General features: G+C 40.6%; 1 protein-coding gene and 1 pseudogene across 1 annotated transcript in view; one reads left to right on the top strand and one right to left on the bottom strand.

Moving 5' to 3' along the window:
* The first annotated feature begins 309 nt into the window (after positions 1-309).
* The window catches only part of UBAC2 (UBA domain containing 2), a 164,811-nt gene continuing 140,293 nt past the window's right edge, over positions 310-24,827 (top strand). The window contains exon 1 of the mRNA XM_068526835.1: positions 310-513. Coding sequence (XP_068382936.1) covers positions 483-513 — 31 coding nt within the window. The 5' untranslated portion in view covers positions 310-482. The remainder of the gene's footprint in view (positions 514-24,827) is intronic.
* On the bottom strand, positions 21,386-22,083 carry LOC137752054 (tRNA-splicing endonuclease subunit Sen15 pseudogene; annotated as a pseudogene).

Consider the following 24,827-nt stretch of genomic DNA (forward strand, 5'->3'; position numbering starts at 1 on the left):
CAGCCGGGGAGCCAGCTCCCGGGACGGCCCAGAAAGACTGAGCATGCGTGGAACGCACCGGGCGTGCAGTCCCGGGAGAGGTTAGAGGTCGTGAGGAACATCACCGCGCCGGCATTCCACAGGAATTAGCTGCTTTGGTGGCTCCACAGGGCGAGTGACGGCGCTAAAGCACTAGTGTGCGGCTCCCAGGAGTTACACCCGCTCCTCCCACGCCATCCCACTCCTTTTCCAAGGCTCCCGCGGCCGTCAGAAAAACCCGGAGAGGCAAACCACTTTCGCTTCGCACGCACTTCCCTTTTCGGGCCGGAAGGGAAGGGGGGCAGACGAGCATCGCATGCGCCGTTCGCAGGCGGCCGCTGGAGTGGAGTCGAGTTGCCGGTTTCGTCGGCCCGGCTGGAGTGCGCCTGCGCGGTCCCCGGGTTCCCTCCACCTCCGCTTCCCCTCCCCCTGTCCCCCGCGGGGCCTCTGGGTCCGGCGGGACCATGTTCACCAGCACCGGTTCCAGTGGGCTTTGTGAGTACCGGACGCCGCCATCCTGGCTGTCCCCTACACACCACACTGGGTACCCTCTTGAGGAGGCTGGGGGCAGCGGGGACTCTCGGGGTTGCAGGCGGTTTGGGGGTCGATCTGCCGTCCCTGTGCCAGAACCTTGGTAGTTCTTGCCCGTGGGGGGCAGCGGACACCGCCCCCATTTCAGCCTGGAGGGGTCAGTGGGGACTGAGTCGGCCGCCAGCCCCCCACCTGTGAGCCCCAGGTGCGATACTCAGATGCTCCTGGGGCTGCTGCCTGTGGGCTGGGCAGTTAGGGTCGGGCTGGGTCGCCCTGGTCTTCTGGCCCGGCCCCCTGCCCTCAGCGGTAGGTTTGCCAGCTAAAAAGAAGAGGCTGTCCGGGTGGAAGCGATGCTGGAAGCCTGCTCCCTTCCCAGTCACCTTGCTCCATTCATTTAGGCTACAGAGGGACCGAACTGGCTCTCCCCCGGATGCAAATTCCAACCTCTGCTTCAGGAGCTGACCCCTTAGTTTTACTTAGATTTTTTTTTTTTTTCTCCTCAGTCTCTCTTAGGAGTTTTTAGACAAACAAAAACTGATTAAAGTACTTGAAAGTGGAAGGAAGTTTGGAAGTAGTTTGGCACGAAAGCAGAGACATTGCTGCTGGATGTTGCTATATTTTACTGGAGTGTCAGCTGTGGAGTGTCAGCAGGTAGAGGGCAGAGGAATATGTATAGCCTTTTAAACGACTTTCTTTTTCTCATTGAAATGGCTTAATTGACTTTTGATAAGGTGGACTGTATGTTAACTAAACAGCACTGAGATTAAGCACTGATACAGCAACAGTGAATTGTTTGAATAGCTATAATTTTTGCAATTGCTTGTCACTGTTAACGCTTCATATCTCTATACATGTGAAGTTAATCTTACTGAGTACAGAGGCAGTTGACATTTCCAAATATTAATGATCTGTTGTGAATGTTAGGAATCTTTTTCTGAGAATACATATCTTAGCCTGGGAGTAAGTTAGTATCAGGGCAACAGGCATAATTATAAATCTTCCTCACTTCTCAACTTCTCAGGTTTTGAAGTGGGTTTAATATTTGTGATTTCCCTTGTTTCATACTTAATTTGATTTATGGCATCTTTCAGGCATTGGCCTCAGATATGTTACAACTACTAGGTAATTAATCTTCCCCAAACTACCCTTTGGAAAAAGAACTTGACTGTTGAAACTGATAGTCAAGAAGGTGGTGTGATTTTCCTGGGATCTGTGAGCCATACACTGGTGGATATGAAATTAATGGTAGAATTCTTCAATTTTATTTGTTTTCTTTCATTATTTTGACCTATCCTTCCTTGCTGACCAAAACACATTAAAGAATTAAAAAGGCAAGCAAAATCTGTTATTGGTTACTATGCTGTATTAGCTATTATGTTTTCAAAGTGTATTCAGATTTGATACAGGGTGACTCTGGGGAAGGTAGTAATATGTGATTACCTATGGCACATGGTTGATGAGTATTGAATTCGCCAAACTGCTACCTAGGGAGAGGCCTAGGCCAAAGGCTTCTCCTTAGCTGTCTTGCCCTTTTTCTAAAATAAATGTATCCACAGCATAAGAATTGATGGAATGGCCATTCCTCAGAAGTCCATGTCTTTTTTTTTTTTTAAAGGAACTGCATTTTTTTAAGTTAATTAATTAATTTTTTATATTTATTTTTGGCTGTGTTGGGTCCTCGTTTCTGTGCAAGGGCTTTCTCTAGTTGCGGCAAGTGGGGGCCACTCTTCATCGCGGTGCGCGGGCCTCTCACTATAGCGGCCTCTCTTGTTGCAGAGCACAGGCTCCAGACACGCAGGCTCAGTAGTTGTGGCTCACGGGCCTAGTTGCTCCGTGGCATGTGGGATCTTCCCAGACCAGGGCTCGAACCCGTGTCCCCTGCATTGGCAGGCAGATTCTCAACCACTGCGCCACCAGGGAAGCCTGAAGTCCATATCCTATATGCTCATTTAACAAACATTTTGAGCATCTCGGAAACTGCGAGGGGCTGGGAATGTGACATTAGACAAATCTTGGTCCCAGTGTTTGCAGAGCTTACAGTGGTGTTTAGGCACTGATTTTCCAAGACTGGTCTTTCGGCAAGTCTGGGTGGGAAAATTTACTTTGCTTTGAAATTTTTCTTTGCAGTGCTCCCCACTGAGAGGGAAGTGATTTCCTTTAGATAAGTCGTGTAGCCCTTTGGTAATTCAGAGTTCTGATCCTGAGTAAGTGTCCCGAGGATGAATAATCTGCCTAGCAGTGCCCCCAGGGATGCTGAATAACGTTCTCTTTTTAAGGGAAAGATCCTGGCCATTTCCTACCACTGACGTATTTCCCACATCTGTGACTAGTAGATAGTGTACTTGTGTTATACTTGCTTTCCTCCCTCTCTCACTCTTTCATTTATTTATTCAACAAGTGTCTGTTTACTACCTACATAAGCCACACACTGTTCGTGTATAGAGGATAAAGTGGTACACAGGATGAAGGAGACCAACATCCAATAAGTAAGTTATGTGTTTTCACATGGTGATAAGCGTCATGAAGAAAATCTGAGGGTAGTGGCATAGACTGCGGTTATGGAGGACTTTAGCAGGACGCTAAAAGAATGCTAAGGATGCTGCTTTAGCAGGTGTGGTCAGAGAAGATGTTTGGGAAGGTGACACAAATGGCGTGAAGGAACCCACCTGTCAGTTTTTGTTGAAAAGTGTGCATCTTGCAGAAAGAGAGCAACGAGCACAAAGACTCTCAAACAGGCACAGCAGGGCGTTTTCAAGGTATTGAAGAAAGCTGGTGCTGCCAGGGCAGTAAATCAAGGGCAGGGCATTTGCGACCATGTCTATGAAACTGTATTGCTGTCTGCCGTGTCAGGTAATTATGACTGGATAAAAGTGCATAGGAATCGTGTTCATGCCTTATTTTAGACCCTTGCTTAGAGACGAATGCTACCACTCAATTACGTGTTGAGTAATAGATGTATCATTTCTTACATTTGATAGTAAGTGTTCCCATGACTTATTCACTTCACAGTGTATTCACTCTAACATGGACTCAACCAACATGAATTGTGTGTCTGTTGTATTCTAGGTATAGATCCCACCCTCAAGGAGTTCTGTGTCTAGTGGGGAAAAACTTAAAAAAAGAAATGAAACAGCTTCTGTACTGGGTGCTGCGGGTCTGTGGCAGCCGTGGGCTGGGGAGGGGAGGGGCATGTAAGACTTGCAGCGTGGGCGATATCTCAGCTGATGTTTGAGGGATGGGTAAGAGTTGGTCAGGCATGCAAGTGGGGAGAGAGCCTCTATGAGGGGCAGAGCCTGGGCAGGGCCTGGCCGAGAGGCAGGAGGTGATGAGTTAGGGGATGGTTGCTTACAGCTGAAGGGAGCAGTTTCTGCACAGAGGTGTGCAGTGACGTCATTCAGAGGGCTGGTGAGTCGAGAGCTGGGGATGGAACATGAAGAGGGAGAAGAGGAGGCGTGGCCACAGCTGCCCCTGTTCAGGAGCACAGCCAGGACCAGATGGTAGGGCAGAGTCCTACCAGAGGGCAGAGTCCGGGGAGCAGAAGAAGGTGAAAAGCTAATAGAACGCTAGTTGGGAAGGCTTCACGTTGCTGTGGCAGGCAGGACAGATTACTGGTGCGGATGTGAGCAGTGTTTTCCATATGCTGCCTGTGGCATGGCCACACAGAAGCAGCTATGGAGCTTTCTGAATGTCCAGATTCCTGGGTCCCATTCCCAGAGAGTCAGATTCAGAAGGGCTAATGTGGGAATCAGAAATCTGAATTTTTAAAACATCGGGGGGAGATTCTAATGGACAGACTTAGGTCAAGGCAACAGGGTGGCCAGCAGGAGGGGCCCAGAGAACAGTAGACTCCAGTGGGAGATGCTGACAGCCCCAGTGAAGGTGGTAGCAGTGAGGATGGACAGGATAGAAAAGAGGGATTCTAAAGATGTGCAGGCAGGTAGGCTGTGTCAGTCAAGCTCATTGGACTGGGGGAGAGAAAGAGGAGTTGAAGGTGACTTGGGGTAGACAGGTGGTGTTACTGTTCACAGAGGCAGGGAGTGTAGAGAGGGAGGAGCTCATCTGGGGAAAGATGTTTAATGTCCAGGGGCTTGTGAAGCCCAGTGGGAGATACCCAGGGGCCATCTGGAGAGAGGGAGCTGGCCTAGACATGGGCTGTTAGGTGGGAGTTAGGCTGTGGATGTGAATGAGGACGCTGGAAGCAGCGAGTAGAGCTAGAAGGCTGAGGACAGAACTTTAAGCAACTCCAATCCAGTATTTACTGCGTGGTGGAGAAAGAGGAGACAGCAAAGTAGGCAGAAGTGGGTGTTTCTTTAGGAGAGAACTGTCTTCACCCAACCTAATTTGATTCGTCCTCTTTTGTTGTAAACAAACTCCTGCAGTTTCTTCGCACTCTCTCACGGTGACTCTGATCACCAGACTCTTGATCCCCTTGTCTCCAGTTTACAGCCCATTTCTGGCATCTTCCACATCCAGTCTGGAGACCATAGTTAATTACCCGCGTTGCATTCCCATCAAGACCCTCAGCTGTCCTGCTCTCTCACCTGGCAAAACCCCAGCCTTGTATTAATGTGTGGTGTCCAATCCAAGCTGAGTCCTCGGCGCAATTGCTCAGTTACATTTCTTGGATTTGGTTGTCTCCCTGTGCACTTCCCCTGTCATGGTCAAGACTGTTCCCACTCTTAACCCAACCTAAATATAAGGGCCATCACCTGGGCACGTCCTCTCGCTAACTTGTTTGTATCCACACTTTAACAGTTGTTAGAGACTTCCTAATGTAGGTGATGTTTGAGCTGATTTTTGAGTGATGAGTAAGGGTTTTCAGGCATGTGAACTTAGTTCCTGTTTTCCAATCTAAAAGAATGAGGCACCCTTCTAACTGAGGCCCACTCTCCACCTATTCTTAACTCATTCCTTGCTGCCTTTTCTAGTGACACTCCCTCCTTGTCTCTTTGCCTGGCATGCATTGAAGCTGATGCTTTTTCCTGTGGCTCTTCAGAGACCCCCAGAGTACTTCAGGTCCCTTATCTGTGGAAAGGAGATAATATTATTCCGTATTTTATTGGGTGGTTTGTGAAGATTAAAAGATTTACTATGTGTAAACTCCTAGAGTTTTGCCATAGTAAGTACTCAGGGTTAAGTATTTTTAACTGGATCCTTCTTTGGGGTCTGTTCTTAAAACTACAGAAGCATAACCCCTCCATCCATTGACCATTTCTTTGTTTCTTCTTCCCAACCAAGCTTCTTGAACCATGTCTTCACTTTTTTCGCTTTCTCCCTTCCCTTCACTCTTTAGCCCTCTGCAGTTAATCAGCTGTTTTTTGAGGGTCACCTGCTGTGGCTTGACGCTCACTGCAGCCTGCTTCTGCTCCCCCCACCCCTGACACCACTGAGGACGAGTGACTGGGGACTTCCTTGTCAACAGATCAGATGGGTGCCTCTCAGCCCTTATCTTAGTGGAATGTTCTCTCACACTGGCCTTGATGAACACTTCTTTCTAAAATTCTTTTTTTTTATTGAAGTATAGTTGATTTACAATATTAGTTTCAGGTGTATAACATAGTGATTCAATATTTTTATGGGTTACATTCCATTTAAAGTTATTATAAAATATTGGCTGCATTCCCTGTGCTGTATATTACATCCCAGTATCCTATTTATTTTACACCTAGTAGTTTGTATCTGTCTAAAATTCCTTGTTCTTTGACTTTTTCTTCATATCTCCTGACCACATCTACTTAGTTTTTCACATTCTCAGGGTCTACTGGATTTGGCATTAAGTTATTGTTACCTTAAGAAGAGTAGTTTCAGTGGATTATTAAAGCCAAAACCTATTTTTGTTGAGGTACGGAGTGAACCAGAGGTAGAGAGTAGAAATAGAGTCGACCGTTGGGATGGACAGCTGGGGGTCTCAGGGAGACACAGCTGGAGTCATCCCTTTGAAGACTCAGATGGCTGTCAGTACCCAGGATACCATGCTAACTCAAGCCACACAGCCCTGAGGTGGGAACCAGTACAGACTTACCAGAGTGAGAAATAAAGTTCACAAATGAGCTAGAACTTTCCCTTGAGTGAAACTCGTTTTGATCCAAAACATTAGTTAGGGAGCCTAGAGTCAGGTGCAGTTAGGGGAGGTTGATGAATGCGAGGTCCAGCGGTGGCAGCCTATGGTGAGGACATTCATTTCGCTCTAGAGATGGGTGAGCCACAAGGACTGGTGGGTCATTCAGGGTCTGTAACCGCCCCCTTCATTTCAGCTTTAGGGTCCTGCCTCGGAGCCCGAAGGCTCTGTCCCCATCCTGAAATGGACACTTCCACAGTTTCCCAGTGCAGCTGTGGTTGTGCTGCCAGGAAGGACCAAACTATGTTCCGATTGATATATTCTTTCTTTAGGTATGTACTCAATGTGTTGAATACATAACTTGTGGGAGATGATTAAAATAAATCTTTATTTTTGTCTCTCACCATCTCTTTAAAATGCACTCAGCTTGGAAAGCTTTTTCCTTTTATGAGAAAGCATCAGGCCTTATGACTTTTTATTCACTCTTCAAGTTATTGATTCAACAGCTGTTTAATGAGCATGGCTCATTAAGTGAAAGACAAAAGGTGCATTCAAGTGGCAATGATCTTAGGGAATAGAAGTCACAAAACATAGGCTCAATTTAAAAATTAAAAGTATCCAGTTCAGTATATTAATCAGCACTCAGCCTTCATTCAAAGGTAAGACTTTTTCTCCCTGTTTCTCCCAGTTAAGATTTGTAGTTGGCTACCACTTGCTGTCAGAGAAAGTGGTATAGTTGGCTTCTGTCCTTTTGTGTCCCCTCTGACCCCCCAGTTTCCTGTTTCTGACCTTACTGGGTTCTAGATGAGGTGGAGTGGGAGGAAGAAGGAGTAGTGAGGAACTAGGATTGTTCTTATGTGGCTCTCTGAGCCTGGTACGTGGTTAAAGCTGACTCTGTCCTGTGGGCTTTTTAGAGTCTCTTGGGAGGTGCCCATTCCGGCTGCTCCCCTGACCTGGGGGGATGCATTGTTATGCTGGTGGGCTTATTTGGTGTCTTTCATAGCTCCTAGGAACTTAGGTCCACCTACAGTTTCCTCCTTCTAGGGCCTGTTTGGCCTGCTTGAGGACACTGCTGGACTGATTGAAAGATGACCCCACCGTTGCCTCTGGCCTGTGGTCCACCTCTGCTGTGCTGGAATTGCTGATTCTTTGCCCTGGTCATGCATTCTTATCTCATTGATCAACATGGCTTCTCCTCCTGCTGCTCTCTAGAAACCCCGGTACCCCCTCCAGGGGTCACGTGTTCATCTCACTGAATAGGCCCTTTGAGCCCCACGCGCGGCTTGACACGAGGGCCTGGTTTTATGCACGGCACGTCGGTGCTTCACTCCACACGTCTGCCTCATAACGTCCTCTCTTCACAGCAGAGAACTCTCACCCGTCCACTCACTGTTTATATTCATGATGTGACTGAGAGGAGTCTCGGCGTCATGGGACTCCTTTTGGTTCTCTTTCTTTGTAAAATCTGCATTTTGGTGTGGAGTCTCCCTTTGGTATGCAGCAACCCTTGTATTTCGGTACCTCAGTGGAAACTGCAATTTTACCATCTTGTTTTAGTTGGATTTCTGTTTTGGGGGCCAAGAATCATTTGGCTGGCCTCTTTAGAGTTGACTTTAGAATTTATATATTTCTGCTGTGATTTCATTCTTTGTTGTAGTAAAGGATTAACTCAGCAGGCCTGGGTTGCCCTAACCCCTGCAAGAGTTGCCTTTAATGCTTGACTCTTGGGGATAAGCTATTTCCCACAGTTCTTAAGTTTGGGGGGAGTATATCTTTGAAACTCTCGAAGAATACGCTACTTTTTATTCAAGAATTTTGATTGAGAAGGAAAGACAAGTATTAACTAGGGAAAGGCAAGCTTGAGGGAGGATGCTTTTAAAAACAATGTTTTTCTTTTCAGTCTAAAAGTAAGATTAACCACATTATAGAAAGTTTGCAAGATAGAGAAAAACCACAGTTAGCATTTCAGTTCATTTTCTTCATCTTTTTCCCCTTATACATTTATGTTCTTATTTTAAATGAACTGATTTTGTTATTATAAAATGAATACATGTTCACCAAAGAACATTCTGAAGTCTGGAAAAGTAGTAGGAAGAAATAAAAATATCATTTATTGATATCTTGGTGTTTATCTTCATACTTTTTCCATTGCAAAAATGAATATCCAAAGAAATAATTAAAAATAAATTGATCACACCTGAATACTTGAATACTATTTTGTAACTTGTTTTTATTTCATGCAGTACTCTTAAAATGTAATCATTAATGACTGTGTATATTCTGCTTTTTTCTCTTTTGTCATAAGCATTTTCTTAGTACGCTATTCTTGCAGTTAGGTTGGTGCCTCCCTCCTTTTCTTCTATTGTAGTAGCACCGAGAGCATCTTAATTTTCAGATATTCCTAGAAGTGAAAGAAGATTAAATGATGAGTATTATCTTATAATTTTGATATTGCCAAATTCTAGCCCCAAAGAATGGTACCTATAACTTTACCAGCAATTTAAGGGAGAAAAGATTGCTTTACTCAAGTTATTACATTTAATTTTCACAGTAAGTCTAGTTATTGTTATTCTGTTTTTTTCTGCAAATGAGTATGTTGAGGCTCAGAACATAATTTGTCCAAAATCACATAGCTAGTATGTGGAAGAGCTAGGATTTGAACTCAGGTTTGCCTACCTGCAAAGCCTGTATTCTTTCCATTGTGCCATGCCACATTAAAGAGACTAAAATGATGTGAATTTAGTCTCTTTAAGGAAAATGGCTAGGAGCAATGGCAATATAACTTCTAAGCCTTAGGAAGAACATCTGGGAAAAAGAATCATAATGTAAACGAGAGTTCTACCTATCTCTCTATAATTTTTCAATCAACAGCTAATAAGTGTGAGTTATTATTTTACTTATGTAACACTGTAACTGGAAACTTTACTTATGTAACACTACTAGGCTCTGTGTAAGCAGGTTACATATATTAACTCTTTAATTCTCAGAACAACCCTACGAGGTAGTAGGATTATTTTCCCCAGTTTGCAGATGAGGAAGATGAGGCCCAGGTATTTAAGTAACTTTCCCAGCGTCATATAGCTGGTGGGGAGCAGGACTAGAATTTGAATCTAGTGTGGCTCCACATTGTGGGTTCTGAACTAGCGCACACTGCTGCTGCTCAGACTCAAGGAAGTTTATCACGTTTCTCTCTCTTGACCACTGCGGTATTCGTAGGCTCATGGTGAATATAGCAGCTCTGCTTAGCAGTGGAGCTTATTTAACCAGCCCTTGAACACTTATTCTGGGTCCTGGCAAGTTGCTTTTTATTGCCCCCCTTGTGACTGCTGCAGCTGGTTCCCCATGTGTCCGCCATGTTCCTTCTTTCAGTCCATGAGTCTCCCTCTTTCTTCCTAAAGCAGAACCAAGATCCAGTTCTGCTTTTACTAGAGATGTTTTATGTCCTAATTAGGATCTTTTTGTAGGAGCTAATGCACTGTTGTTGTTTTTATTTGCACGTTTTTCTTTTTCCTTTATTATTATTATTATTATTATATTTCTCTTCCCTTATTAGTCAAGTTATTATCTAACTTCTCCAACTTTTTCCATTCTCAACTTGTGGCACTATCAGTTTTAGTCATGAAGGCGGAACCTACCTTAAATCAAGCTACTTTAAAAATTGCATTTGTATTTTTGTATTTTTTCAATTAAAAAATTGTTTTATTTTTAAACCCCAAATTTTATTGTTCAGTTTATATTTTCCAGCTTTATTGAGATATAATTGACAAAAATTTTATATATTCATGTTGTATGTGATGTTTTGTCATTTGCATACATTGTGAAATGATTACTGCAGTCAAGGTGATTAAAATATCCATCACCTCATCTTTTTGTGTGTGTGTGTGTGTGTGGTGAAAACATTCAAGATCTACTCTCTTAGCCAATTTCAAGTATACAATACATTATTCCTACCTATGGTCATCATGCTGTACATGCTTAAGTTTTAACCCTCATTTAAATTATAATTATAAATGAAAATTGTCATTTAATCCTCATTTAAATCATGATTCTCTTTCCCAGACATTTTTCTTAAGATTTTTATAAGTTATATTGCCACTGTTCTCAGACATTTTCCAATGCTTATGTTACCTTAGTCCCTTGAATGCAGCATGATACAGTGGAAAGAGCACAGTATTAATATTTGGAAAGCGTTCTGAAGCCAGGATGTCCCTAATGTTGTTTTTAAAGATTGATGATGGAAATTAGTACTTCCAAGGCTTATGGGCCCTGCAACAAGGAAATTTAACTTTTTATTAACTCTTTGTTTCTAAGACTTAGTGGGAACGGTTTTCATTATAGAAAATTTGGGAAATAAAAGGAAGAAACATAAAATTCCATTTCACTGTGCTGCCCAGACTTCATCCTTAACATATTGGTGTTCTGTAAATTTTTTCATATGTATGTATGTAAACAGATTTAAAAGCAAAATTGGAGCTACATACAGTTTCATATTCTGATTTTTTCATTTAACCTTAAATGAATTTGCCCCATGTTATTAATAATGTTCAAAGATGACTTTTAACATTTTTTTGTTTTGCCTTATTACAAAACTGAAACATACTTGCTGCCAAAAAAATTAAAAAATTACACAAATACGTAATACAGAAAGGAATAGTCACACATTACTCTCCCACCTAAATAATCATCACTGATATTTTAGTGCTCATTCTTTTAGATTTTTTTCTGTACAGGCTCTTACCTATGCATTCTTTCTCTCTCAGGCACACACACACACACGTGTTTTATACAGACATGGCATTCAAATAAACATTTTGTTGTGCTCCCCTAACATTTTTTTAGATACAGAATCATGACTTTGAGGATTACAACGTGTTATATTTCAATGTTTTTCTCCAGTTTTTTTCCCATTTAAACAATGTTATGGTGAACGTCTTTAAGTTATTGATCACATCTTTGACTTCATCCTAAAGAAATGATCACAAACGTGGAATTATAGTGTCAAAGAATAGGAAAATTTTTAAGCTTTTGATCTGTATTGCCAAATCCTTCCAGAAAGGATGTGTCACTTTACACTTTTCAGCAGTTTAGGAGAATATCTTTCTCACCAAACTCTTGTGACACTTGAGTATGATAATTTAAAATGATTATTGCCAATTGAGAGATTGAAAAATGACATTTCATTGTTTTAATCTGCATTTCTTTGAATGCCTGGGAAAGTGAACTTATTTTCATCTTTCATATTTATTGGCCATTTTAATATATTTTTGAACTGATTTGACTATTTATGTCCTTTGCCCTTTCTTTTTTTATTGGAGTGTTAGTGTTTGTTTTGTTTTTGTTAAATTGATTAGTAAAAGTCCTTTAAGGGTACTAGCTTTTGTCATGGTATATGTTACGAATATTTTAACCACTTGTCAGTTGCTTTTTAATTTTATTCATGAAATTTTTCTCATATAAAGTTTTTCATTTAAATAAGTCATTAAAATAAAGGGATTTAGCTCATAAATTGTATTTAGCCAAATTCATCCTTTTCTTTATTAAGTCCTGGGCCTCCTGAGATCTGTTAAATATTCATTTAATATTTTTGTATCTTATATTTTTCTAATTATGTAGGTAATATATACTGCTGGTACAAATTCAGGCTACCCAGAAAAGGAGAAAGTGAAACATGAAATTTTTTCTTCTCAGTCCCAGAACAGTTTGGAGAATATTCTTGTAGATTGTATTTTGCTTATGAATCCTGTGTGTGTGTGTGTGTGTGTGTGTGTGTGTGTGTAATTAATATAAGAGTAATATAAGCATATGGTAAAAATTTATATAAGGATATAATATGAATTCTCTTCACTAGCAGTAGCCACTTTTAAGTTCCACTTTCTTTGTTTCTTCTGTTATTACAGCTTTAAATGATATATTTATGCCTTTATTGATTTGTCAACTACTGGTTCTGCTTATAGATTCCACATAATGAAAGATGAGGAATTTGCATACCTCCAACCTCTCCATGTTTTAGTTTTGGTTTGGTTACCCCTTGTAGTGGTTACATTTATAATTTTAAACAATGGACAAAACCCTTTATTTTTTGATTCATCAATTTTTGGCACAGTCAGTAGACTACACTATGAAAATGAGAAAAATTAGCCCAAGAACATGTACTTTTTTGTCTCTCAGTTCTTAATTTGTGTTCTATGTATGTTGTGTGTTTTTATAGCCTGTTCTGTAATGATAGTTAAGCCTTCCATGTTTTGTCTGTAGGTTGATTTTATATAGAAAATCATAACAATAGCTATATTTACATTATTATGATTATGTATTCATTGTTGAACCAAGGTGTGTGATTGGTGTCGTAGAAGAAGATAGAGCCCTAGGTCAGAAAACCTGTGCTACTTCAAGGAGTCTCTTAATTTCTTTTAATATTTCTTCACTACTTAAGTTCACACTCAATTATTGCTGTTTCTTGACCCTTGCGTCATTTTCTTCTCTGAGTCTTCTGTTTTCTCCCCTGGCATCCCTCCTGCAGTAAACGTTTTGGTGCAGAGGACACGGGGGTGAGCTTTCCGGATGCTCACTTGACCATTCTTCTACATAGTGAAAGACTGGATTTGTAAGTAGCTGGTGTGGGTTTCCTCTTTATTTGTAGATAGGTCTTTGTCCCCAAGAGGTCCAAACCTCAGCTGGCAGGGCTGCCTGTAGGCTCAGTTCAAGTTTGCAGAGCTTGTGAATAGGCTGCTTTCCATATAGGGTGCAGAGGTGGGGAGCAGGAGACAGGCAAAGATGGTGAAAATCCCCTGCTGTGGGCCAGGTTAGGGGGGCTTGGCTCTTTGTATAAATCTTACTCTGAGTGAAGCTGCCCTTCCTCTTACCACCTGCCTCCCACTGTCCCACGTTACCCAGGCTGGCATCTGTTGTGGGCGTCTGAAGATGCCCGAGCTCTTTTCTAGTCTTTCTCAGCCCTCAGACCCTTACAATGTCCTCCCTAAGTAGATCGCCACTTTCTTTGGAGGGCATTTCTCGGACTTTACTTTGGGGGCAAAACCTTTTCTTCAGCTGGGGTGGTCAAGTGAATGGTTGTGTATGAGAAAATGCAAAGGAGTGTGTCTTGGGGTGGGGTTTTGTGGAAGGGCCTGGCCCAGCTGTCACGGCAGGCACGTGCACCATTTATACGGGGGATGGTTTAAACAGGATGTGGGCTCAACACTAAGGGCCATTGAAACAAACCTAAGATAATAATTCCCTTTTCAGTTCTTTTTCCTCTTGATTGTAACAAAGAGAAAGTCTCAGTTAGCTGCTAGTCTGAAATAACCTTTCTAACAGCAGCTAGTTTCCTCTGGTAACATAGAGAACAGGAGGCAGGCCCAGATCTTTCTGCAGCAACAATATTAGTTAGAATTTAGTAAACTGTGTTTATTTTTATAGTTACCACCTACTGATGACAAAGTGACACTCGTTTTGCACTTATAGTGATATAAAGTTTCCTTTAAAATACATTTATTTAACTAAAACATAGTAAGATGATTTAAAGAAAAATATTAAATAATAGGATAGGTAACACTGGGATATAACAAAAATTGTAGTGCCGTAATGGGACTGACTGCAGTTTGAGAAACACTGTAAATTATTCTGTTGGGTAATTCTGTTTGCTTATGCTCCTCTCCAGGTCTTGGTATTTACTGATTAGTTCCCTGGACTATTTGGAAGGAGGCATTTCTCTGGTGTTTTGAAGGTCCTTTTATTTCAATATGACTTTGGGAGGCGGGAAAAGTGGACAGGTGTAGGAGCCTGTCATCTTGAACTGAAATTTTGTCGAGCTGTCTTTTTGCTTTCATTGCTTTTATTTGATTCTTCAATCCATTTAGAATTAATTTTAGTGTTTATGGTGTTTAAGTGGGGTTTTTTGTCCCCACCAACCAGCCAGTCTCAGCATCAGTGGTTAAAGATGTTTAGTGGCATCTCTACTCACAAATGGATTAGGTGCTAAAGGCCGTGTACAGGTCCAAACTTGAAAGGATTTAAGCTTGGTTCTCTATTTTAGTAGGCTTTTCCACCAGACAGGAGTGGAAGAGGTTCCTTGGATCATCAAACTTTAAAATCAGACTTGGGTTTCTCCATCTTGCATCTTTGTTTGCGTCTTTCCCCCCAATAGACCCGTTTAGTTTACATTAAACGTCTGCTGAGCAGATAACTCCCTCTCCTGCTTATCTTCTCAGATGTTCAAGTGTATGTCTTTAGAGGTATGGTATCCTTACTTGTCAATCTACTTTGGTTGATTCAAAGATTCATAGGGTCTTTGAACATATAGAACCATCCTTGGTTTGTCCTGGAGCTGTTACCGTTAGGGCAGCACCTTCACCAGCCTTGGTCCTTACGACTCAGATTTCTCTTAAATTAGCATTGCTCTGATAGGCATTCACCTCAGTGATGATTCTCTAGGCCAGACTTTGAACACTGGCAGTCCACACAGATGTGTTTTGCTTGAGCTATGTGTTGGTGGCGAGGGTAGGGGGGTGGGAGGAGAGTCACCTTCCAACATTTTAAAATTAGTGTCTTTCAGACAGAAATCCAGATTCCTCTTAGCTCTTGGGATGATGGTCTGGCACACCGGGGATGAACTGTTATGTGACAAAAATCCACTGATGCGCGCTTTTGGCCACCTACCTCCTCTGTTTCACTGCTACCTGCCTGGCCTCCTTAGGCACTTGAATTTACAACAGATCTTTTTTTTTTTTTTTTTGCCAATAACCACACATTTTCTCTTAAAAATTTTTTTTTCTTTTCTCTTACAGTTTATCGCATGGGTCTAGAACAAGCTTGTCTAGACAAGCTTTCTGATTCACTTTTTCAGAGCTGTTCCTACCGTTGAATAATTTATCATTATTTATGTGTAACATTTATAATTTTCTTACTTCTTTTGGCTTTTAAAATTATTATTTCACTTTATTGTATTCCTTGTCTAGTTAGCACTTTTAACAATGACTGCCTTTTTTTTTTTTCACACTTAAGGAAAGGCTTTATGTTTGTATAAAATCTCCCTAAGAAGGATAAACCCGAGTAGTGTCCAGCATAGTGGCAGGACTAAAATTAAAGTGTAGGAGCCTATTGCCACTGTTGATGACGTGCAGATCTGACACACTTTTCTCTGGTGTCGCGAGCCTTTGTGTTTGGCTCTGTTTTAGAACTTCCTTTTTCAGTTTTATTGCTCGTTCTTTTTTTCCCCCTAATTCATGCTGTTGCATATTTTAGATATAGAATACATTCTTGTCTCTAGAGGGCAAATCTTCCTCTTTCTTGCCTTTTTTCGGGGTTCTTTTCTGGAAACTTCCTAGCCTTTTCTCCTGTTCATTTTGCTGATGAGTTTTACAGGCGTTGGTCCAGTAACAAGCGTTCACGGGCTGCCCTCCCAAGCCAGGCCCCCGGGCCACCTGTTGGGTGGGGAGTGGTCAGTGTAGCAGACGCCCAGGGCCTTCACATTCTCCCCGGTGTGTTAGGAACAGCAGCAGGTTCATGGATGGCGTACAGTGTTTTACTCCCGAGCATTGTACGTAATTGACTGTCACAAAAATAAACTTGGGACCCAGGCACTTTGATTCCCAGGCAGTTTTCTGGATGTCTTTGTGGAGACGGTCACCAGAAGGCACTTGGTCACTGAGGGTGTGTTTCATCAGGTTTTCTTCCAGGAAGCTCATAGGCCCGAAGAGTAAAGCAAGGTGGATGCAGAAGGTGTCCCTCGCAGTGCACGGGTTTCTGCACTTTCGTGGACTTACACATGTTGGTTTAGCCCCTTTTTGATGAAAAAGTTTAAGGAGGTGACTTCGTAAAACACCAAATCACCCCATTCTTGTGGGACCCCTGAGAAGTTTACCGAATAGTTGAGTAGTCAGAAATAGGAAAACCGATCTGGTAGGATATGGCAGCCTCTCCTCCCAGGGGTGTGAACCACACCGGGGTTTTTGACGAATATACTTTGTGACGTGGTGACTTGTGGGGATGGGCAGAGTTGCTGGGTTGCTGCCTTTTCCTCACCCCCATCCCCATCCCCTGCATCTCTCCTCAGCTACGATGCTTCTGTAACAGCCCACATGGCTAAGCTTTGCAAGACCTGTGGTTAGTATCTTTAGTACCTAAAAGATGCATATTTTTATTCAGGTAGAATTCACATAACATAAAATTCACCGTTGTAACCATTTAAAAGTGTACAATTATTGACTTAACAGCACATTCACATTGTTGTGCAGTCATCACCAACCACTCTCTAATTGCAGACCATTCTTATCAACCCCAAAAAGAAGCGCAGTTCCCATTAAGCAGTCCCTCACCATTCCCTCCCCTTCCCTGCCCCTGACAACCACTAATCTGCTTTCTGTCTCTGGATTTTTAAATTCTCGACATTTCATGTATATGGAGTCATAATATGTGGCTTTTGAGTCTGGCTTCTTTTGCTTAGTATAATGTTTTCAAGGTTCTTCCATATTGTAGCATGTGTTACTAGCATGTGTCCTTTTATAACTGATAGTTCGTTGTATGGATATACCACATTTTGTTTATTCATCTGTTGATAGACATTTGGGTTGTTTCCACTTTTTGGCTCTTAGGATAATGCTGCGATGAATATTCAGGTTTTTGTTTGAATATCTGTTTTCAGTCCTCTTGGGTATATAACTAGGAGTTGAATTGTTGGGTCATGTGGTAATTCTATGTTTAACTTTTTGAGCAACCAAAAAGATACAAGTGAAGTACTAAAAATAGTAAGAGTGAAAAATCCCTTTGGACCGTGGACCATGATATAAAGATATCAGATTTCCTTGTTATATATTGCAAAAACTTTTTCTTTGGAGTCAGGCAGAACTGGTCCAGCTCTCAGCCTAACTAGCTGTGACTTTGAACCAGTTATTTAACCTTTCTTAGCCTATTTTTCACCTAGAACATTCAGATAACTAAGTATTGCCTCAGGTTTACTATAAGCATTCACTGAGATGGTATTACACAGAAAGTGCTTTTTTTAGCACAGTGCTTGGCATAAAGTAATCCACATATACTGTAATAATTATTTTAGGATAATACACAGTCACCATAGCCTGATTGCTATTCTTTGCCACAGAGAGATGGCTTCGTACTGCGTTCATACCAAAGAGGTGAATGACCCAAAAGGAAACACCTTAAACTTCGGTGTTTTATGTTGTCTTTACCATAGATGTTTTGCATTTTTATTTTTAGATTAATGCATTGTCTGTTGTTCTCAAAAATTTGTTACATCCCTATTTTCAAAAGTGGAAGGACCCATTGTAAAGAAGTGACTTTTTTTAACCTTCCATTTGATCACTGCTTGGGTTCCTCATGTATGAACCACTTCCTGGCTCCACTCACAGGGGGGCCAGCAGATTGCTAGCGATTTGCCTTATCCCACTGCATAAGGATTTAATGAAACTTTTAACTGAGTTAGTAACTAGTTAAACCAAAATTATTTTTTCTAATTCTTAAACTATTTTCATAAAAAGTTAAAACCTCCCGTGAACAGATCATTCAGAGATTGCCACTGTTAATATTTTGATAGGTGCTTTTAAAAAACCCATGTATTTATGAACTATTTTTTAAAAAGCATTATTCAATATATAATAATGCTACTGGAAATATTGCACTTATTATTTAGGAACATCTTTCCAAAGCATGAAATATTTTTCTACAACCTAGTTCTTAAAATTTAGTATTATTCCATTTTATGGGTAGAACATAATTTATCTATTTTCCTTTTGGACATTCATGTTTCTTGTTTTTTCACTATTATAAACAATGCTGTGATGAGCATCTTTGTAGCAAAAATCTTTGTGTATATCTGTGATAATTACTTTGGGCTAAATTCCTAGATGTAGATTTTTTTTGGATCAGAGGGTTTGTATATATATTTTAAACTTTTGATCAGTTTAACATTTAATAAGTACCCACCACTCTGTGTTGTACCCTCCCAGACTGCCGTCTTTTTATATCTCCATTCACAAGTGCATTTACTTTTGTTACCTAGGGTACCACTTGGATTTCTGTTATTGCTGTTTGTGGCTATGTATGTTTTTCACTTAAAATCCACCATGCAGGTGACAGTCCCTTTGGACCATGGAGCTCTGTGGCCGTGCAGCATAGGAAGCAGTTTTATTTGTAGTCAGATTATCAGGGTTTGTTCTGCCACTCCCTGGCCATTAGATCAGACACCTCTTCTTGAACAGCATTCCTGTGTCCTCAGCCTCACCTCTTATTCCATGTATTTCTATACTCTTGTTTGGTGTAACCTGGTCTGATTTGGTAAAGCCTATTTCTCTGTTCTTCCCTTGGGGCTTCTTTTCTGTGGCCACTCTAGACGTTTGAGGGATGATGGATAAAAATGCTTTCCTGTTTCTTCCCTGGGTGATGGTTCTGAGATACATTCACGAGGCTTCTTAGAAAATCCTGTGGGACTCAGCACTTGACAGAAACATCTGTAACTCATAGAGGTGGCCAGCTTCATAATGAATCCTTGTATTGACTCTCTCTCTGTGTTTCATTCCCTGTGTCCTTCACTCCTGCTCCCTGGAACCACATTCCAAAATAAACTACCTGCCGGCTAGTCTTTGTCTTGCCTTTTATTTTAAGTGGAACCCAGGCTAAGTCATTTGTGATCACAGACAGGTAACTTACTCTTTGAGTCGCAGTTTTCTCATATTATAAATTTGGAGAGGGTCGTGTCTACCTCATATAATCCTTTCCTTCACCAGATACTTACTAAAACACTACTATATGCCAGATACTGTCCTGGGTATAGAAATGTATAGTAGTGAGCAAGACAAGCAAAACCCTGCCTTCACTGAGTTTACATTCTGGTGAGGGAGACAGACAAAGAAGGAAACAAAGAAGAATTTCAAATAGTGAAAAGTGCTCTCCAATAAATAAAAGGTCATGAGGGAATGCTACTCTGAGTTGCTGTCTGAAATGAGGACTGAGTGATGAGGACAGGCTGGATGTGGGGAGAACATCTTGAGCAGAGGGAGTAGCAGATGTAAAGGCCCTGAGGAGTAGGAGCCTCAGGAACAAGGTGGTGCACATAAAGTGCTGTGAATGGGACTTTGCACTTGCTAAGTGCTCAATAAATGTTGGATAGTATTAGGAGTAAGGTTAGATCAAAGGGATAACCTGTCATTAACTACACAGCAGTAGGTGACCAGTTTTGTCTCATGAGTGGACAAAAATTGGCTTCATAGAATAAGCACATAATTGTACAGGATGTGAATAGAGTTGTGCAGTACATTTTTCTTTACCAGTGTAGTGAGTTACATTGATTGATTTGCTTTGCATTCCTGGTGTAAACTTCACTTGGTTGTGATGTATTATCCTGTTTATGTATAGCTGGATTCAATTTGCTAATATTTTGTTGAGAATATTGCAACAAAATATTAGCAATTTGGTCTGAGATATAGGTCTCTTGTTTTCTTTTAATGTCTTTGTTTTTGGAATCAGTGTAATGTTGGCTTCATAAAATGAATCGGGAAGTGTTCTCTCCTTTCTACGTAGTGGAAGATTTTGTGTAGGATTGGTATTCTTTTTCCTTTAAGTGTTTGGTACAGTTCTTCAGTGAAGCCGTCAGGCCTAGAGTTTTCTTTGTTGGAAGACTTTTTTTTTTTTTAAACATTTTTATTATAAAAGTAATACAAATAGAGAAAAACTAAAACATTGAAGAAAGACAAAGTCATCCATTTCCTGCCCTGCCGTCCTATTATAACCAGTTAGTAATTTATTTTGTCATCTTTTTATTATATACTTGGTATGTTATTTATAGCCATAGTCATACACATTCATATACTTTTGTATCTTGCTTTTCGTTACTAAATATTTTCTCATGTTTTTCAGTATATTCATTACTAATTTTTAATGGGTGCATAACACACCATTCATTAGCTATATATGTTCATTGACTATTTCCCCAGACCAGTGGTTGGCAAACTATGGCCCTGTATTTGCAAATAAGTTTTATTGGAATACAGCCATATCCATTCACTTAGATACTGTTTATGGTTATTTTTGTCCTACAAACAGCAGAGCTGAGAAGTTGTGAGAAAGCCTATATGACCTGAAAAGCCTAAAATATTTCCTTTCTGACCCTTTCCAGAAAAATTTTGCTGACCCTTGCCTTAAACTTTTAAGTCATTTATAATTTGGATTATTATATGCCCCAAAATGTCACTTGAAACATCTTTGTGCATATAATTGTTTATACTTTAGGCAACTTAATTGGGAAGTATTAACAGAAGTGGAAAAACTGGGTTTACTTAAGAAAGATGTTTTTAAGGTTAACACTGTCCCTTACTATCTCTCTTGTAATATTCTAGCTATGATACAGTACAGGTGGTGGTAATAAGAATGGAAAAAAAAGACCCAGTACTCTTGTAGGTAGCAATTCTCTGGTCCCTATTAATCTAGACATGTAATTTTACACTCTGGATGAGCATATTTTTAGTTTTGATTTAAAGTCAACCAAAGAGGGAAGTAACAGTAATTGCAACATGAAAAAACCAATTGAAAGAATACTTTCTATTGGGGATGAAAAAGCAGACTAAAGTAAACTCTCCAGGTGTCAAGGTGTACCTGAAATGCCATTCATTCCAGGCTAGCTGTAGTGACCAAAAGGCACTGAGAGGGTTGAGTAAGGGAAAGAGGTGGCAGTGTCAACAATGTTCTACTCTTCTGAACACACCCTAGGCATAAACTTGTATACAACTATAAACTGTCTCCAGATGAGAAAGTTCTAGAGCAACTACCCTATATTTTTGAATAAAATAAATTCTTCTATCTGGGAAAGTTTTATTCTTCAAAAAGAAAACTTATGGAATGGGACCAGCTAAGTCAACCCTGACTATCTCTGAGATAAAAGATGAATCAGGCTGATGGGTCTCAATCCAATCTTGTGTGAAGAAAGCAAGCATCGGGAAGTATAGGTGTCATCTTCTAAGGGAAATATTCTGAGGATCTGGCAGCATAAATCCATCAGTAAGTTTGTAATAGATTGTGGAGTCAGACTCCACTATGGCCAAAGTAAAAGACATCGGCAAATCTGGATCACCTTGCAATTTTCGAGATGCCTTCAAGATCTCCCTTATCCTGTTATGGCTGAGGGAAGCACTGACGGGTGTAGGTACCACAGTCTGTAACCCTTCTCCTTCTATCTCAGTACCAAGAAGGCAGATGAGCTGGAGATCTGGTAATCCCACACAGTTTACTTCATGCCAACTTTTACTCTCCATGAGGTCCAGGTAAACCAAGAATGCTATATAAACTTGGGTGGCATCTCCTATATCTAATTCCATCATTTCTAAATACTTAGGGTGCGTGCCCATCCAGGCGTCCTCGGGGGCCCATGAGGGGGCGCCGCCGCCGCGATCGCCGCTCGGGTGCACATCGCTGCAGCCCGCGGTCGGCTGGGACTCGCTGCTCTCCTCCATGCCCTGCCATGCGGTGCGCCCGTGGTGCACTGCGCTGCGCTCTCCGCGCCCGGCCACTGTTGGAAGACTTAACTATGAATTCAGTTTCTTCATTTCTCTAGGACTGTTCAAGTTTCTTTTTGACTTTGATAAGCAGATTGCATCTTCCAAGCAATTTGCCTATTTCATCTAAGTTGTCAAATTTGTGGCTAAAATGTTGTTTCTGATATTCCCTTATTATCCTTTAAAAATTATTTTATTTATGATAAAAGTACATACATAAAATTTACCATTCTAACCATTTTTAAGTGTACAGTCTAGTGGCATTAAGTGCATTTCACAATGTTGTACAACCCCTTACTAGCCTATTAATGTCTATGGCATCTGTAATGATGTCCCCTCCTTTATTCTTGATACTGGTAATTGAGTCTTCTCTTTCTTTCCTGATAAGTCCTGCTAGAGGTGTATAAATTTTATTGATCTTCTCAAAGAGTTAGCTTTTAGTTTCATTGATTTTTCTCTATTATATTTTGGTTTTCAATTTCATTGATTTCTGCTCATAATTCTGTCTTTCCGTATGCTTGCTTAGGGTTTCATTTGCTCGTCTTTTTCTAGTGTTTTAAAGCTTGTAGTCTTTATTGTCATTTGAGACCTTTTCTCTTCCTGTATAAGCATTTAATGCTATAAATTTCCTTCTAAGCGTTGCCTTATTTGCAGCCCACAAATTTTGCTTGGTTGTACTACTTTTTATTCTATTTAACATATATTCTAATTTCCCTTGTGACTCCCTCTTTGACCCAGGTATTATTTAGAAGTATGTTGTTTAATTTTCAAGTACAGTTGACCCTTGAACAATGTGGGTGTTTGCAGTGCTGATCCCCATGCAGTTGAAAATCCGAGTATAACTCTATAGTTGGCCCTTCATATCCGTGGTTCCGCATCCGTGGATTCAACCAACCATGGATTGTGTAGTGCCGTGGTATGTACTTATTGAAAAAAAATCATATAAATGGACCCTTGACATTCAGACCTGTGTTGTTCAAGGGTCAGCTGTATTTGGAGGATTTTCCATCCACCTTTCTGTTGTTGATTTCTACTTTAATTTTGTTGTAATCAGGGAACGTACTTTGTATGATTTTAATTTCTTTAAATTTATAGAGGTGTGTTTTATGGCCCAGAATATGGTCTATCTTGGGGAATGTTCCTTATCCATTTGAAAAAAAATGTGTAATTTTTTGTCGTTGGGTGGAGTATACTGTATATGTCAATCAGGTCAAATTGACTGATATTGTTTTTCAAGTCTTCTATATTCTTACTGATTGATATGACAACGTATTACAGCATGGGTGGCTGGCTTAAACAACAGAATTTTATCTTCTCACAGGTCAGGAGGCTGGAAGTCCAAGATCAAAGCATTGGCAAGTTTGGTTTTTCCTGAGGCCTTTCTTCTTGGCTTGTAGATGGCCATCTTCTCCCTGTGTGTTCACATGGTCTTTCCTCTGTATGTGTGCATCCCTGGTGCCACTTCCTTCTCCAATAAGAACAGATTGGATTAGGGCCCCACCTTTGTGACCTCATTTAACCTTAAACTACCTCTTTAAAGACCCTATCTCCAAATACAGTCGAATTGGGGGTTAGGGCTTCAACATATGAATCTGGAGGAGGGCGGGGGGCATTTCAGTCCGTGACACTGATTTTCTGTCTACTTGTGTTATTGATTACTGAGAGAGGAATGCTGAAGATTCCTACTATATTTGTGGATTTATCTGTTTCTATAAGTTTTTGCTTCGTGTATTTTGAAGTCTTAGCTCTCATATTCTGTGATTCACTATGTGCCCACCTCCACAGTTGAAGAATGGTGTAATGAACACCATATACCTACCACCTAGATTCTGCAATTAACATTTTACATATTTGCTTTATTAAATATCCATTCTCTGTTTCATCAATTTGTCTTATTTTTTGGTGGATTTCAAAGTAAGTTGTAGTCACTTTATCTCTAAACACTTAAGCATACATGTTGTTAACTAGAATTTAATAATCATTTAAAGTTCTTTTTTTGTTTTGTGGTAAACTTCGTATGGTGAAATGTACAGATCTTGAGTTAATTGGTAAATCCTGCTGTCCATAGTAATACTGTATACTTGTCCTCTGACGTGGGACTTCTTGGACCATTGTATATTATCTGTTACTTTCCTCGTAGGTTTTTGGGATCTGATTTTTGTTCATCTTAAGAGGAGGACTTAATGGTAGTGTTATCTGAGTTAAGTAATCAGGTCTGTATTTTTAGGGGTTTAGTCCTAGACAGAATTAAAATGGTTGTATAAATAGGATCTGTTATTAATTCAGTAAATATTATATTTATTTTTAGTCTTTATTTTTAATTGTGGTAAAATACACATAACATAAATTTGCCATCTTAACCATTTTTAAGTGTATGGTTCCATGGCATTAAGCACATTCACATTGTTGTGCATTTGTCGCTAGAACTCTTCATCTTGCAAAACTGAAACTCTATACCCATTAAACAGCTCCCTATTCTTCTCTCCCCCCAGCCCCTCGAAACCACCTTTCTATTTCCTGTCTCTGAATTTGACTCCTTAGGTACCTCATAGAAATGGAATCATACAGTATTTATCGTTTTGTGTCTCGCTTATTCCTTCAGCATAATGTCCAAAAAGTTTATCCATGATGTAGCATGTGAGAATTTCCTTCCTTTTAAAGACTGAATATAATTCATTGTATTCCACTGTATGGATATACCACATTTTGTTTATCCACTTATCCAT

The sequence above is a fragment of the Eschrichtius robustus genome, chromosome 18 (assembly GCF_028021215.1).
Source record: "Eschrichtius robustus isolate mEscRob2 chromosome 18, mEscRob2.pri, whole genome shotgun sequence".
Lineage (NCBI taxonomy): Eukaryota > Metazoa > Chordata > Mammalia > Artiodactyla > Eschrichtiidae > Eschrichtius > Eschrichtius robustus.